The 17,238-nt window shown below is 51.7% G+C and overlaps 1 protein-coding gene across 1 annotated transcript in view; it reads left to right on the top strand.

The window, feature by feature from the left end:
- PCSK6 (proprotein convertase subtilisin/kexin type 6) overlaps positions 1-14,969 on the top strand; it is a 32,385-nt gene extending 17,416 nt beyond the window's left edge. The window contains 15 exon segments of the mRNA XM_030955552.1: positions 1,002-1,214; positions 1,439-1,539; positions 3,067-3,170; positions 3,643-3,760; positions 4,591-4,779; positions 5,034-5,170; positions 7,058-7,237; positions 7,822-7,924; positions 8,474-8,670; positions 9,106-9,193; positions 10,304-10,362; positions 10,365-10,394; positions 11,632-11,761; positions 12,764-12,876; positions 13,316-14,969. Coding sequence (XP_030811412.1) covers positions 1,002-1,214; positions 1,439-1,539; positions 3,067-3,170; positions 3,643-3,760; positions 4,591-4,779; positions 5,034-5,170; positions 7,058-7,237; positions 7,822-7,924; positions 8,474-8,670; positions 9,106-9,193; positions 10,304-10,362; positions 10,365-10,394; positions 11,632-11,761; positions 12,764-12,876; positions 13,316-13,413 — 1,860 coding nt within the window. The 3' untranslated portion in view covers positions 13,414-14,969.
- Positions 14,970-17,238: the final 2,269 nt, after the last annotated feature.

Raw genomic sequence — 17,238 nt, 5'->3', positions numbered from 1 at the left:
TGTTATTATTATTTTTTGTGGAGGAAGCTGCCACAGAGCAGTGGGAGGGAGGTAAACACCAGATCTGCCCAGGCGAGCACTGAAATCTCCCCATGGCAGGAGCAGCCGCGGGGAGGACGGGGCTGCTCTGCTGCTCCCGCGCCTGCCAAGCCCGGCAGCTCCATCCTCCCCGGAGAGCTCTGCCTCACTGGGCACGGAAGAGAACCAGCCGCTTCATTTCCTGCCCCTAACCCTTTTGGCTCACCAAAAATCCTCCTTTTTAGGATGTTCACCTTGCTGTGAACCCCCGCAGGGCTGGGTTGTTCCTGGGTGTCCTGGCAGTGGTTGGATGGAGGAGTGAATGGGGCTCATTCCCATGGTGTTGGCTTCTTTAGGGGCCCCGTGTTGGCACCACAGCTGCTGCTGCCAGGTGGGATTTTCCCCTGGCTCTGGGGAGGTCTGGGCAGCAGGCACACCCCTCCCACCCCCCAATTCCCAATGGGGTCACAGCTGTTCCCAGTGGGGATGGCTCTATCAGAGGTTCCAGCCAAGTGATTGGGGGGAAAAGGGTGGGAGTTAAAAAATAAAAGACAAGGAAAAGAAACCTTAAAGGATAGGCTGGGAGAAGGATTCTGGTGGTTTGGATGGTTCATGAGGGGCTTTGTGGGCACGGGAGATTTGGGGTTTGGGGGTTCCCTGCCAGTTCGTCCTGGAGGGCCATCCCTAAAGGCACCATGCTGTGGTCCAGGGACTTTGAGTACCCAAAATGTTTTCCCCCATGGAAAATGCCAAAATCCTGTTGCTGCATTTTCAGGAGTCACTGCCTGTAAACTGGGACTGGCTGAGCCAAGGGATACATGCGGGGACTGATACAGGGGGCTGAATGCTGGGCCGGGTGGGACCCATCCTTCCACCCTAACCAAACACCCAAGAACCAGACTTACCCCTCCTCCCCATGCTGAGATCACCTCTCATCCTGGGCAAACACCTCCTCTAACCCTCCATGCCCTCTGTGCCCACAGGGTCGCAGGGGACTGGGTTCCATTTTTGTCTGGGCGTCGGGGAATGGCGGCAGAGAGGGCGATTACTGCTCCTGTGATGGCTACACCAACAGCATCTACACCATCTCCATCAGCAGCACCACTGAGAACGGCTACAAGCCCTGGTACCTGGAGGAATGTGCCTCCACCCTCGCCACCACCTACAGCAGCGGCGCGTTTTATGAGCGGAAAATTGTGAGTTTTACCCCAACATCCAATGGGGCGGCATCCCCCGGGGGTTTTCTGTTGGCTGGGCTGGGTGATGGCTCAGCTGTAAGAGCTAGGCTTTGTCCTTAGCCTGCAGTGCGTTTTGCTCAGGGATGTCGTGTTTTCCCTGGTAAATGGGTGAAGGGGTGGAGGTTTGCTGGGGTAGTGCCCGTGCTGGGAGCATTTTGGGGGCTGCAGCTCCTCTCTCACAGGTGACCACGGATCTCCGGCACCGCTGCACCGACGGCCACACCGGCACCTCCGTGTCCGCTCCGATGGTCGCGGGGATCATCGCCTTGGCCTTGGAGGCAAAGTAAGTGTAACCTGGTCAGGAGACATGCTCCCACATTTAGCACCTGCTGAGCAAAACCTGAAAGAAAAGGTGGTTTTGTTTCCTCTGGAGTGACCAAAATGACACAGAGTTGTTTTAAATCGCTCCTTGCTGGCAGTGTTGTTGTTTGGAATCTGATCTTCCCACAGGTGTTTTATTGATCTAATTCTTCACGTGTTGCCATGTGTTGCAAAGTTTGGGATTGGTGACATCAGTCAGGCTTTTCAGTAGGTGCACTGAAACTGCTGACAGCCAGCTCCAACGGGAGTTTTATAAATACTTCCCAGGAAAAAAAGTCAGAAAACATCTCAGACATTTCCCAATGTCAGCAGAAGTGATGCATTTCTGGGGGAAAAGGACTGCTTTTCCATAATGTCAAAAACTCACAGAACTTGATTTTCAGTGACACACCCCTGGTTCAAACAAGCTGCTCTTTTCCTCTTGTCCCCATCCCAGTCCCATCCTGGTTCCATCATGATCCCCCAGCCCAGGAAGAGCCCTTGGGCATCCCTGTGTTGCTTCATGGAGTGTCTTCTCATGAGTTTATTATTATTTTTATGGAGTGGAAATAAAATAAAGGCTGAGAATAAGAATAAGCCTCAGGGCAGCACTGCACTCTCATCCAGGGATGGTGATTGTGGCTCCATTCCTCCTCGTCTGGTTTAATCCCAACACCCAGGTCGGGTGAGAGCATTTCCGGAGATGCAGTTTTCATTACAAATATATTAAAAGCTTTAAATGTAATTTTTGAATAGTTTAGCTGAGGCATAAACCGCAACATTAACTACCAGAGCTTGGTGCTCAGGCATTCCATTATGACAAGAGAGAATAAATTGAATTTCTTTCTTTAAATGTTGCTCGAGAGCAATATAAATCCCAGCTCGAGATGCTGAACAGCTGACTGTAAGTAAAGCGAGGAAAATTCTCCAGCAATATCCCTGAGCTGGGGTCATGAGGGGGCTCAGAAGCCCAGAGCACTCAGTGTCCAGCACTCTGAACACACAAACCCAGCCTGGGGAGGTAGAGGCGATTTGGGTTTAATTTTTCTGTTTAATGAACAACCCAGGTTTTATTTCCAGCAATTTTTTGCTGTTATTTCTCTAAAGGGAAGGTTTGCTCAGCATTGTGTATCAGCGAGCTGCTGAGCCCACTGTCCTGCCTCAGCTTTTGCTCCCTGTCTCCTTCAAAAAAATGGGGAAAATCTTCCTGATTTGCTTCATTTGTACCCTAGAGCCTGAGAGCTAAATGGCCTTATCCAGGAGTAAATCCTACAATTCCCATGGGCATGTGGCATCCCTTCCTGGGGCCCACCACTCTGCTTGGGCTCCTCAAGTGGTGGCAGGCTGTCAGCATTTAAATCATCAATTCTTGCTTTTTTTTCGAGCAGGAAAGAGGAAAGAGGGGTGGCTGGTGTGGTTTTTGCTTTTTTTTTTTTTAACTCAGTGGGGTACCTGCTGCTGGGAGGACTGGGAGCAGCAGAGCCACCCCATGAGCCATGTGTCATTGCAGCCCCCTGCTCACCTGGAGGGATGTCCAGCACCTGCTGGTTAAAACATCACGGCCGGGGCACCTGCGAGCACCCGACTGGAAAACCAATGGAGCAGGGCATAAAGGTGAGAGGCTGTGGGGATGGCAGGGCAAGAACGGCCAGCCAAGGGAAAAGAAAGGTCTCCTGAACTTTATTCATGGGGACAGTTCACTGTGGGTGGCCACTATCAGGTTCATTCCTACATTCAGGCTGTTAAGTGGAGGGAGGAGAGGGCAGTAATTCATGGGGTGAGGTGATTGGAACTCTTGCTTGGTGGGGATTTGGAAAACTTGTTGGGTGGAGACTCTCTTGAGCTGCAGAGTTTCTTGCTACTTTCCTTGGGCTGCTCCCAGCAATGGGTTTTCCATAGTGCCAGTGTGGATTTGGGGTGTAACTTGGCCAGGGTGATGAGCTCCATGTGCTGAAACATCTCACACCCTAATGGGGTCAACTCCACACCTTCCCTAATGGTTGGAGGATGCTCCATCAAGCACTGAGGAGGAGCTCCTGATCCCTGCTGGGAAGGCTGAGGGTTTCTGAGTCTTCTCTCTTTCCAGTTAGCCATCTATATGGCTTTGGGCTGGTGGATGCTGACGCTATTGTGGTGGAAGCCAAGAAGTGGAGGATGGTTCCTCCCCAGCACGTCTGCGTGGGAAGCCTGGACAGGGTGCCCAAGTGAGTGTTGTGGGGTCTGTGCATGGCTCAGTGAAGTGCAGATCCCATGAGGGCTCTCCAGGGCCAGCTTTGACAGTGGGTGATATTTTTTTTTCCCTTTTGTAAGATTTTGTTTCCCAGACGAGTGATCAGCAGGGAATTTTTGAGGGCTGACAGTGAGAGACCAAACCCACCTTGCTTGCTGGGTGGGTCCTGTGTGAGCAGTGATGTGTTGGTCTCTCCGCCCTTACACTGAACACTTTGTCTTGATGGAAGACACCAAAACCTGGTGATTTGTTGCAAAAATTACCAGATTTCCAGTGTCTTGGTTCTCTTTGAGTTTGGCTTCAAGTTCATTCTAGCTCAGGTTCACATCTCATTCTTGGTAGGTCAGTCCCTCCTAGGTGAAGAGTGGGATCAGGGACCTGACCAAGTGGCTCCTCATTTACCAATGCCTGGCTGTAGAGCAAGAGAGTTGTTAATCAGAAAAGTCTTTTAGAGACTTGCATATGCAAAACAGGAATGAGTGCAGAGCCAAGTGTGTTCATGAAGCTATTTATCTGATACAGACACTAATTACAGCCCAAAGTGGAGTGCTGCACTCGTAATTATAATAAAGCAGCGCCCTTGCAGCCCATAAGGCATAGATCTTCGAAGCACTTCAAACTCATCTGGTTACCATCCAGCAATTCAGCAAATTCCCCTGCTAGGACACTGGGAATTGCAGTGGCAGATAAGATAATTTTTGCTGTGAAGCAGCAGGAGACCAGGGTCTAATCTAACAGGGTGTCCATGCCTGGGAGCCAGGGGCAGTCTGTCCCCATCCTGGCACCATTCCCTGTCCCTGGCAGGTACATCCGAGCTGACCACGTGCTGCGGGCCAGCACCCTGAGCAGCGCCTGCGCCGAGCAGCGGGACCAGCACGTGCTGTACCTGGAGCACGTCGTGGTGCGGCTCAGCATCGCCCACCCGCGCCGCGGGGACCTCCAGATCAGCCTCATCTCCCCAGCCGGGACACGGTCACAGCTCCTCGCCAGGAGGTGAGAGCAGCCAGAGCCAGGGCGTGTCTGGGCTGGGCAGCATCCTCCTTTAGGGGGTTGCTGTAAGTTTTCTTGGGTTTTGGGGGGAAGGTGGGAAGCATGCACAGGTTTCAGCTGCAGGAGATCTTTGTGCAAGGGTGTGTGCGTGTGGGGATCCCTAAAATCCTCAATTTGGGATTTCAACCCATCTCCCTTTTCTGATAAAATACGACATTCAAAGTCACATTTCTTGGTGTGTGGCATTACCATTGCAGAGTGTTTGACCACTCCAATGAAGGCTTCAAGGGCTGGGAGTTCATGACTGTGCACTGCTGGGGGGAGCGGGCGGCGGGGGAGTGGACCCTGGAGATCCACGACACGCCATCCCAAGTGCGCAACCCCGCCGTGCAAGGTAAGGATCCTCCAGTGCCCACCAGCTCCCAAATCCCTTTCCAGGCTGCTTCACTTGGCTGTAAATTTTGCTGTAAGTTTTATGGTCTCCAGCAAAACTGTATTGCCCAGATTTTAAAAAATGGGAATGAAATGTTAGCTCTGAACGCAGGAGGCTGCCGGGCTGGCTGAGCTGGAAGCTGGTTTCCTCGCAGCAGCAGTAGCAGTAAACTGGCTGCACCCAAGAGCCAGGTTTCCAAAATTAAACTGTAATGAGTCAAAACGAGGAAACCCAAGAGCTGTAATTGTTGTTTGTTTGTTTTGCTTTGCTGCTGGGACATCTGGCATGTGGGTTGGTTGTGCAACGGCGCAAGGGGACCATGCCCCTCGGGCTGCAGACGGATGGACATCCTCCCTGGACTGCCACCATGCTGGTCGGGGGTGGCTGGGCTCAGCCTGGCCCCCTGCATGTCCCCAGCTCTGCTGTGTCCCCCTGCTCCCAACCCCTTCCCAGCACAGGAGCCATGTGGGCAGGATCCGGCCCCGCCTCGCTGGCTGGGGGCAGCGGGACGTGAAGCATCCTGCCTGGGGCTGGCGTGTGTTGTGGGGGTGTTAAATCCACACAATCATTGATAGGAAGCCAGGAGAATATTAAAAATTTCTCCCACGCTACTTTCTGGCGGGAGGTGCACATGGGGGTGCATTGCACTGAAAGTGTTTCTGTTTGCTGCCTTCACCCCAAATCTTTTGAACTCAGCGAGCAGCAGCAAAGCGCCCACAGAGCTGCTTTTGCCCTGGTATTTACAGTTTGTGGCTGGTGTTTCTGAGCCCCTCACGGGCATCAGGTTTGGCAAAACAAAATGAAAATGAGTGCATTAAGTCATCCCCTCAAAAGGTCTGCACTGGGTTTGAAGCAGAGAGGGCACAGCAAGAGGAAAAGAGGAAAGATGCTCCCAGCTCATAGCAGAAATGAGTATTAAATGTTAATTTAATACCACTAAATTGGTTCATTTAATATAAATTAAATACTATGAGTGTCATGTCGCTGGTACTGCTGCACCCCCACATCAGCCTCGTGTAGCCTGGGCTTTCCTCATGCAGGATATTTTAGATTTAAAACAAATTCAATTATTTTGGCAAAGGCACTTCCCCAGCTGATGCTGCCGGAGCTTGGCCCTTCGCAGGCTCCACACCAGCACTGCTCAGTGCAGCAGGTGTGTCCTCTCATGCCTTTGGGAGAGCCAAGGGATTTGGGTATTGCAAATTTTAAGCCCTTCCTGGTAACACAGGGATTAGGAGTTAAAGCTGAGCACACTGCAGGCATGAAGTGACTCGCATTGATGGGGAATTGGAAGAAAAACAGCATTGGAAAGAAGCAGCAGCATTTTTGGACTCTCTTGCCAAAGCCACGTGCCTTGTGGAGGGTCTTGGTGTGGGTGTAAGGCCTTGGAGGGGGGTTTCACCAGGTGCACTACAGTGTTTTGGGGGATGCCAAGCTCAGACTTCTGTTGTGTCAGGCAAAGAGAGGGCTGGAGCAACAGCAGCAAGAAATAATCCAGTGTGTGCCGGATGGCTTTTGTCAGACAGAAATAATCCTCTATTGTGGAGCTTTTAAAATTACCGGTTCTCTCCAGTGTTGGACTCGGAGACTGTGGTGATGCTGCAGTTCCTCAGATGAGTTATGGAATTAAAAATCCTTTGTAAGTGGCTTAAACAGCTGCATTTGTGTGGGCTGGAAGCTCAGGGGCTCATGAACATTACTGGGTATTCACTGTTTGCTTCTGCATTGCTGTGCCAGCAGTGACACCCTGATGGTCCAGTCCATCCTCCTCCTGCTTCCCCAAAACCGGGTCCCCCAGCCATGGGGGAGACAGGGAGCAGGATGGGTGACGTTGTGTCTGCCCCACAGGGAAGCTGAAGGAGTGGAGCCTCATCTTCTACGGGACAGGCGAGCACCCCTACACTGCCCTGAGTGGGCCCCAGTCCCGGGGCAGGTCACTGGAAGTGCCAACGTTGGAGATGGAGCCGTCGAGAGCCGCCTTCCTGCAGAGCCAGGTGGAGGTGGCGGAGGAGGAGGAGGAGTACGCAGGTAAGCGCTGCCTGAGCTGCCACCTTGTTCCCCCCCAGAGTGCCCAGGAAAATGAAAACCCTGATAAAAAGTGGGGGAGCCACGAGGCCTGATCCTGCCTGGGGCTAAGGCAGGCTGGGAGGGGCAGGGCCTGTGGCCAGCACGGGGCAGCAGGATGGTGAAATTAGAAGGTAGGAAAGTGCCCCGTCCCAGCCACAAATTGGTGGTGCAGCTGTCTGAGGGGTAAAAAAAGCTCCTCTGCCCACCTTCCCTCCTCCAGCACAGGCAGGGGTCGGGTGTCTCTGCTGCTCCCTGAGGAGCCAGGTCCCTCTTTCAAAGCTGCTCCTGCACCAGTGTTCAGCCAGAGTATGGCTGGATTGCATTCATTCTGGAAAGGATGAGCTGCAGGAAAGACAAACACCCAAAGTCATGCAGCTCCATAGGATAGATAGGATAAAATTTTAAATATAATAGATATAGGATATAGGATAAGATGGGGGACAGGTCCAGGTGTCCTTTTGTCCAGGGAGGCTCAGGGCATCCTGGCAGTGGTGTCTGGAGGGTGCTCAGCTTCTCCCACATTGAGCTGGTCTCTCCCTCCTCAGGTCCATGCCACCCTGAGTGTGGTGACCAGGGCTGTGATGGCCCCAACGCTGACCAGTGCTTGAACTGCATCCACTACAGCCTGGGCAGCGTGAAAACTGGCAGGTGAGTGGTGGTGGGGTGTCCCCATGGGGTCTCCAGGTGACAGCAGCACCTTTCCTCAGGTCTCACAGCTTAGCATGGGTGATAGATGTTTGTATAGAGAAAGAAGTGTATGAGAAATTAAATGGGTGGAGGAGGTGTGAGGATCCTTGTCCTGAATTAGGGTATAGTGGGGTAGAGGACATGGAGCTGGAGAGTCCTGGAGGATCTTGACCACATAATAATGTTGGGGAAGAAGCTTTGGCTTCATTGGCTGGGATCACCCACACCCAAGGGGCAGCCAGCTGAGCTATCAGGAACTGGGGCTTCCACTCCTCAGTGTCTTGGGATAGCACAGGGAAACTTTACCTACAGCTGGGACAAGAGATTCCTGTATTAGAGCTGTGACTTCCAAGGCACTGTAAATCACAAGACCAAGAAGTAAACGAGCTCCAATTGCTGCTAAGGCTGGGGGACATCCCAAACACTGCAGTCAAAGGGATGGGGCGGTGCCTCAGGCAGGAGGTGACCGGCGCTGGCACCAAAGCCCAGTGCCACCGGTTCCCTCCCCAGGATGTGTGTGAGCTCGTGCCCTGCTGGGTTCTTTGGTGACAACGGTGCCCGGAGGTGCCGGCGGTGCCACAAGGGCTGCGAGCGCTGCGTCGGGAGGGGACCCAGCCAGTGCACGGCCTGCAAGAGGAACCTCTACCACCACCCCGAGATGGGCACCTGCGTGCTGCTCTGTCCTCCCGGGTCCTACGCCGAGGAACGTAAGGATGTTTATCATTGCAAGTTGCAGCATGACGATGTGCAGGGGTTGCTTCTATTTTAAGCGCTCTGGGTGGAGACCACACCTTGATTCTTGAGTGTTGGCTTTGAATTTCCCTCTTGACACACTTTGCAGGGTGAAGGGAGGAGGAAAACCTCTGAGTGTTCAGAGGGTGGTGCAAAGCAGAGGTGCTCAACTCAAAGCTGTTAATTAGAAGACTGTAATTAATGATCCTGGCTGCTTGCAAAGCATATTTCTTTTTAGCAAGCAGTGACAGATAAGGTCACCTGCAATAGCAGGGATCTGCTGGGGAAGGATGTGCCTTTCCACCCTGGGGAGCTGCTGCTGGGGTGCAGTGGGGCTTTGCAGCTCTGACTGCTGCTTGCAAATCACCGTCCGGATTTTATTCTCCCTGCTTTGCTTTGTTTTTTGAAAGGTCAGAAACGCTGTCTGAAATGTCATCAAAGCTGTAAAAAATGTGTCAGCGAAGCAGACAAATGTACTGCATGCAAAGAGGGATTCAGGTAAAACACCAGCACGGGAGGAGTTCATACCTGCAGCACTCATACCTGTGGTTTAAATTTGGGAAAACCAATGGGAAATTAAAGAGTGAATTAAGTTCAAGACCAGAGATCCTGCTTCCATGGTACTGCAGCTGTGGTGCAGTGTGCTGGAGGTCTGGGAATTTAAAGGTGGTGATTAGCGTCTCTTTCTTAGCTGAAAACCGTGATTTAAATTTAATTTCATTTTCCCCAGCTCTTTCCAGGGTGGTGGGTAAGTGCTGTGTAGAGCTGGTACCAGCCCGAGCTGCTTCAGGCAGGCTGAGAATGCTCCCTGCAAATGAAGAAACCCTTCCCTCAGATTCATCCATGCTGAAAATTTTATTTGATGTACCTGTTGAGTGGGGCTAGTACAGGACAGTGATTTTCCAGGACTGCAGGGACAGGCAGGGCAGCCCTGACCCTGTGAGGGCCACTGGGTGCCACTGCTGCTGGCCCCGTGGCATCTGTGGGACACAGAGCCCAGTGTCAGCACTAGGGAGAAGCTGGTTTCCATCCCCAATTGCTCATGGAAGTACAATCCCATGGCAGTTTGCAGTGTTCAGGCACTGCAAGTGAGCCAGAGCTATGGTGTAGCAGTGGGGCTCGCTCAGACAAAGAAATTCCTGCTGCCAAAAGATTATCTACTCCCTCAGAAAAGCACAAGTGGAGGCACTTGTCAGACATAATCCACACGGCGCTTGTTTTTTATTGTCCAATATCCTTTTAAGCCGGGACTTCAAATCATCCCTGCCACGGCGAAGCAGCACCGGCCCAGCCACGGCACTGAACCAATTTCCTTTTATTCCAGGGAGCCTCACTGGTGCAAAAGGTCTTCAGGAGAGCCTGGCTGGCTGCCCATGGGAAAAAAATAATTTTATTTCCTCCTGGATACTTAATTAAGGAATGGGCAGCTGTCCCTTTGGTTCAGGCAGGATTTTAATTTCTCCTAAAACGCTGGCTGGGTTTCCAACACCTCCTGCGCTGCAGGCTGAGGATGCCGTAGGACACTGGGGGATGAGGGATGGGAATGGGCTGTCTTGAGTCCCCGTATCCTGTAGCTTTGGGTGCAAATGTTCTCTGCTTTCCCGGCAGCCTGGCAGGGGAGAGCTGTGTGCCAGAGTGCCAGCCTGCCATGTACCTCAGCCGGGAGCCCCGCGGTGCGAGACCTGCCCTGCCAGCACAGGTACTTCCTTGGCCCCACAGCATCCCGTGCAAAACCCCAAACCCCTCTGCATCCGGTGCCAATCCCCACTGTACCCACCCTGAGGCAGAGCGTGCTTGAGGGAAAGCAATCCCAAGTCCTCCAGCATGTCCTGTGAGGTATATGTTCATGCTGGAAAGGTTTTTAGGGGAGTTTTTACATTTTTATTAGAGCCATTTTTTATTTCTTGATCTCCCCGAAGCCAGGTGCTTCAGTTTAATAAGGTTGCGGGGGAGGCTGTAAAACCCTCTCGGAGTGATGGAAGGTGGCTTTGCAGCAGATAAAAATGTCAGGCAGCTGAGGTGTGTTATCCTGTGTTATCCCATGTTATCCCAGCTGCCCCACAGTGCTGGGCTGGCTGCTCCTGGCTTCCCCCAGCTGCCTCAAATTGCTCAGCATTCCCTTTAAATCCTGCCTTTCTTGCTTCCTGCAAGTCCAATTATTTTCCATTGTTAATGTTTGTGTCTGCCCTTGAAATCATCATAGATCTGATGATAATATGATCTCTAGACAATCCATGTTCAGTGGCATGAACCTCTTCTATCATACATGGGCAATTGCCTTAGTCTAAATCCAAAATATTTATTGATCTTGTTGGCAAGGCTAGAAGGGAATGGGCTCTTAATCCCTGAAGAAAATTATTTCCCTTCTAATTCTTATTCCAGTCAGTGTGAAGGTACTCCACCACAATTATTTTTCCAGCCTTTTCTTTCCTCCTTTTCCTGCATAACCATTTCTCAAGCTTGGTGCGTGGAAGCCCTTTAATGATACCACCTCCATCACTGTGCTTTGCTGTCCAGCCACAACACACAGGCATCAGAGTGGGGCACTCTGCTTTCCCAGCTCCTCTCTGGAGCACTTTCCCCCTCCAGCTCCTCCTTGGCCCAGTTCAGCATCTTTTCCACCCTGGGGAAATCCAAATCAGTGCATGCTTGGGATGGCCCAGAGGGGATTTTGATGTGCTCTTCGTCACCAAGCCCTGGTAGGCAGCTCTTGGCTCTGCAGAGGGACAGACACTGGGTCCTGTCTCGTTTTTTGGGATGGAACCTGAGTTGTTTGGGGTGGGAGCCAAGCACATGAGTTGGACCCCATGGCACAACAAGCATCTCGTTCATGGGCAAGACAAAGCCAAGCTGGTGCCCCCCATCACATGTGGGGCTGTTTGCACTGTCTCCAAACCCACCCAGGTGCCATTTTTCCCTTTTCCCTGTCCCCACAGGGCCAGGCGAGGAGGACTGCACCCCCTGCACCCCCGAGGGCCCTGCACCCCACTGGCGCTGTGTCCCCGCCTGCCGTGAGGGTTTCTACCCCGCCGACAGCCACGGGCTGCCCAACAAAGTCTGCAAGAGGTACAGAACCACCAGAGCAAAGCCAGGGCTGGTGGGGAGCACTGCCAGCCACGATAGGATCATGCTGGAAACAGCTCACAGCTTGATGGAAATTAGAACAGGGCTGAGGGAGCCAGGGCAGCTGTGGGGCTGGACCCCACACGCCCCTGCCCTGTGGATTTCAGAGCAGTGGAGCTGCACGCTGCCTGCCAGAGCCAGCCAAGGTGTCTTGGGGCTACAGTGGAAGGGGCTCAGCCTCAGCCCCGGGCACTCTGGAGGAGGTGTGGGAGGAACTGCAATGTTTAGATAAATATTCCAGCTTTCAATTAAACCTGCTCCATTGGCCCCGTGGCCAGGTTGGAGGAGTGTTCCCCACTCCTTGGCCCGGCACGGGGCTGTGTGCGGGAGACACGGAGATGCCGGGAGGCAACAATTTGCTCCCACTCTCTCCGGAGCTCTGAGCTTTAAGTGGGGAGTGGGAGTGGATTCAGCCTCATGAAAGCAAACATGAGAGGCGAGGATTAAAGTTGACTTGGGAACACACAGCGCCATCCCTGCCCGCTGGGGTTTCACTCACCTGCACTGTTTCTTCATCCGGGAGGAACGAGGGACCAGCATCCCTTCGCAGAGATTTCAGGCACAGTCTCCACAAGCCACTGTCCCCAGGCAGGAAGCACAGTGCTGAGCTCTTCACTCTGAGCAAATGGATGGGAGCAGCACAGGTTCCCTTTGCAGATCTTTTTCTAGCTGGGATGGCTGGGAGGTGAGGTGCATGTCCCACTGAATCTTCCCAGAAGGCAAGAGCTTTTGGGATGTCACTAGCTGTCACTGGGCATTGAGCTGGCCTCACCAAACCCAGGGCTTCAATAACATTTCAAGCTTCAAATCTGCCATTTTCCACATCCTCTGGTTTGGTCTGGCTGTCACAGTGCCAGCAGATGCCTTTTGGCTGACAGCCCACTCAGTGTGGCCTGGCCAGGGTGTTGGTGCTGGCTCAGGCCACAGCAATGTCTCTGTCCCCAGGTGTGATGACCACTGCTCAGCCTGTGAGGGCTCCAGTGGAAACTGCCTCAGGTGTAAGGAAGGCTACAGCCTCCTCGGTGGCTCCTGTGTGACAAATGAAACCTGTACCAATGGTAAGTGGCAGAGCTGCTGGCACTGCAGTGCTCTCCTGGTAGCAAAAATGGGAGGTTTTGGGGGATTCCCTTCACCATTTACAGCTAAAAGTGCTGGAGCTCCTGGGCTTGCTGGGGCATGGCTGCAACGGGCTGGGCTCCGGCTGTGGGGGGCAGGTGGCTCACCTGGCATTGCTTCTGGATATCTGCCTGTTGCTCAAACACACCAAGCACTTGTATTTCATTATAGTTTAGTCTTGGGGCTAATTCTCCCACTCACTGCAAAGCTCCTTTATTCCTTCATTAAAACCATGTGAAAGATGCCCTTAAAAAGTGACTCCTTTTCAATTCTGTCTTCCCCAACACTGGCACAATTGCTGTGCCTGTTACGTGCAGTGTTTGTTTATTTAAAATGTTAATCTGCTCTCATTTTCTCTTGTTCCTCACCCCGGCCTCCCAGCTGACAAGACTTTCTGTGAGATGGTGAAATCAAACAAGCTCTGTGAAAAGAAGCTGTTTGTGCAGTTCTGCTGTCAGACGTGTCTTATGGCCGGGTAAAGTTCAGCGGCTGCATCCATCCAGGACTTCCACTGACTGCCAGCCCAGTTTTGCCAAATGTTTAGGACAAAAGTTTATTTTTTCAGCTTTGGGAGAGTTTACATGGTGCTGTCAAGCATTCGCTCGTAAGTTTGATAGCTTTAATATCACTGTCGGCGCGTTTCTATAGCAATATGTTAAGCAGAGATTGGAGCGTACCCTGAGTGATCAAGGCCTGGAAGCAGCAGACAAGTGGTGATATTAACACTCTCAAACACTCCTGGTGAGCAGGGACCAATGCATGATCCATGTACACACACTTGGTTCTTCGCAGGAATCCTACTGATCCACCCGCTCCGAGCGGCCGGCGGGAGCCCTCGCCACGGGGGAGGCAGGACTTCACACACCTGCGAGGACAGAGCTGCTCCTGGCTCATTTTTGGTGCCCTCTCGTGCCAGGTGCAGCTGATGTAACCCTGCATTGCCAGCGCCGTGCTCTGTACATAGGTAAACGATGAACCAGGTGGCTCTGGAGCGGGGCCACAGCCCACTCCAGCACTCCTGTTCGGATTCCGTCGGTCACCGCTTCCCTCTGGCCGTGGCAATAACTGGAGGTTTGAGGACCAAAGCCAGAGCTGCCCCACGTGGCTCTGCAGGTGTGTCAGCCCAGCAGGGCTCTGCCCTGCAGGTAACTGCAGCCGGGCAAAACCCATGTGTGTGCCTACAAGGAGTCGTAGGGTTTTGGGGGGGTTGTCCACAAGGACCAGCCTTACCACGAAATGTATTTCCCTCCTGGAACTGCTTGTACATTGCTGATCAAGTCAGTTCTGGAGCAAGCTAAATCCTTCCTCTAAATGAGATGTTGTCCCAATTAATCTTTCTTGGCATTTTGTGTTACGATCTTCCCCCTGTTTCGCTGGGTACACCCCTCTCTCACAAAATCCTCCTGTTCATGGCAGTGATTTTTCTTGGGCATCTATTTCCCAAATGAGACATTCCAGGGATCCATCCAGGAAACTTAATTCTACAAAACCCTTCCCCAAAACAAACCTTTTCATGCTCTCTCTTAATAGTAAGTCGTGGTGTTTATATAATTGTGTTTAAAATATCCTTGGCTATGTTGTTTTACAGATTTTTAAAAAATAACTTATACAATCCTTGTTTTTTTTTCTCTGTGGACTATTTTTTATATGGGAGTGGGGTATCTTTTTGTGTCTTATTCCTTCTCCTTTTCTCCTCTCTGACCCTGCAAAGCCACTCTTTGCACCAGACATATGTAAACACTCTTTCCTACGCTGCATGTTCTGATTTTCATTGTTAATAGTTTTAATGAGTTAAACCTTTCTCCAGTGAAATTCCCAGTACGAATTGTCACCAGTTCCACACGGAGCTGGGATAATCCCTGCTTGGTTTCGGCTGCAACGACACCTGCCCTGCCTGGGCTTGCCCACAAGAGCTCACCTCAGCCAGGTGAGGAGGGAAAAGCCACACTGTCTCCAGCCCTCACCTGCCTGGACCAAATCCAAGGAAAGATGGAGCTTTGGTGAACTGATCTTTAAGTTAATAAACTATTGATCTCCCCTGACAAATGAATCTGTGCTTTTTCCAAATTCATGCAGCCCTGACTGGAAGCACTGCATGTCCTTACTTTGCTGGACAAAGCAGCTCCCCTGGCTGGAGCTCCTGTTCAGCTCAGAGTGCCTGTGTGAGAAATGCTCAGGAACAGATGAGCTGTATCTGCAAAAACCTCACTATTGTTGTTGTAAAGGTCTTTTACCTCCAAAAGAAACTCAAATCCTGAATACCTGCCCTGTGCCAGGCTGGGCTGGTGCACCCAGGGCCATCTCACTGAGGTTTGAGGCTGTGCTGGGGCATGGGTGGGTGAATTCTCCAGTGTGGGGGAACCTGGATGAGCTGGCAGAAGGGCTTGTTGTCCTTTCCCACTCATACAAGGAGCATCCTGAGCAGTTCCCCACTGCTGTTCCCAGCATGGGGACACTGTTCCCTGTTGGCTGTCTGGGAAGGAGAGGAGCTGCTGGTGTGGCTGGGCATGGAGGGAGCTGTGGAATCTTTGTTTATTGTGTTGGTTTTGCAACAACCATGGGCCAAGTGCCCAGGGTAGTGCCTGGATATCTGGAACTGAGCTTTTTAAGTGGGGGAAGAAAGAAAAGAATGGAGCCCTCCCACAAGGGAGGATGCTTTCTCAGAGATGTGCAGCTCTGGGCTCCTGCATTTTGTTGGTCTTCATATTCATCAGATGATAAATGTGAATTAATCACATACAGCATTCCTTTTGCTGCAGGATTTCCCTTTCAGTCTCAGGCCAAACCAGAGGTCAGAACTGGGGTGACACACTCCTGGCTTCTGCCCTTTTGCTTGGAAAATACCAAACTCCATTTCTCCTGCTGTGTTAGTGAGAGAACAGGAGCTGTGGATCAGGGGTACTGTGCCAGCCTTCCAGTTCTCTGGCTCACAGCAGCCTGCCTCTAAATACTGCTCCCTGGTATATTTAGATGTACTGAAATGCTACAAAGAAAGGAAAATGCTTACTCTTACATCTTGACATAGGTTAAAATACACACTGGGGAAGGCAGTGCAATTTAAGATGACCAGTCCCCAGCAGTCCCAGTTCTATCCTGCTTTCTGCTGCCTTCCAGCCTGCCAGGGAAAGAAAAACAAATTCTGCACATTGAATTCATGCAACAACATCAGCTTCCAGCGTTTCTCTCAGAAATCATTCTTGTAAAGTAATAAAATTCAGATTATTTCTCCAAGCTGTTGCAATACTTGCTTGGAGCTATTAAAGTCTGACTGGTATGCTCAGAGGATCAAAGTGGCTGTGTCTTCCAGATAAATGCATATTTAGGCAATTTATTAAAGCTCATTTCTCTGTTGTCTCTTGGCACCAAAGCCAAATCCATAATAGCTGTTTTCTGGAAAATCTTAGCACAGCCTGACTCCTCGTTTGCAGTTTGGCCGTGGGGCTGCAGCCACGGCCATCTGCCATTGTGCAGTTGGCAGGTGGGGAGCACAGATCTTAAAAATCATTGCTTTGAGTTTCCATTGCAAAGAAAGGACTGTGGAGAGCTTGTGTGCAGCGTCTGAGACCCAGAATCCATCTGCTCGCAATTACAATTCTATTGTGGCTGCAGAGCTGAGGCAAACAGATGTATTGTGCTAAGGGAGACGGGTCCATGCTTTATTTGGCCTTGTCAGAGGCAGGACCTGCTTTCCAGGAGGCTGGGAAGAGTCTCCTCGTAGGAACTGCCTGAAATGACTAAAGTCTCTGCTGTCTTTAAGGCTGCATGATGCCTGAGTCACGTACAACAGCGCTGCTAACTCTTGGGTTTTTCCTTGTGACAGCTCCCTCTTGTTCTTGCTCCCTCCTATGTTATAAAACAAATGCAGCTGTTAAAAACCTGACTCTGTGCTTTCCCATACGGCTTTGGTGAGGGAGTTTTCCCGGCAGGGAGCACAGGAGCTGCCTGAGCCCAGCTGATCCCTGGCAGGGCCAGCTCTGACACTGCAGTCGTGGGGACAGGCGGGCGTTGTGCCCGGAGTGATGCCCTGAGAAGCTCCCAAAAGAGAAGCACGAGGCATCCCTGAGCAGTGCCAAGCGTGGCAGCAGTGTTTAGCCTGTTATCACATCCTCTGGGTTCACAGAAATGTCATGGCTCACAAAAAACATCCTTCCCTCGATAGCAACGCAGACAGAAATCATCCTTCCTCGTCCTGCTCTGCGGGCCTTGAAGGCTGGGAAGGATTTCCCCAGAAGCAATGGTGACATTCAGCAGGTTTTGGGGTTTGGACTGTCCCTTTACATGTCACTTTCAATCCAGTCACCTGC

Source organism: Camarhynchus parvulus, chromosome 10 (assembly GCF_901933205.1).
Source record: "Camarhynchus parvulus chromosome 10, STF_HiC, whole genome shotgun sequence".
NCBI lineage: Eukaryota > Metazoa > Chordata > Aves > Passeriformes > Thraupidae > Camarhynchus > Camarhynchus parvulus.
This window is presented reverse-complemented; position numbering and strand designations above follow the sequence as displayed.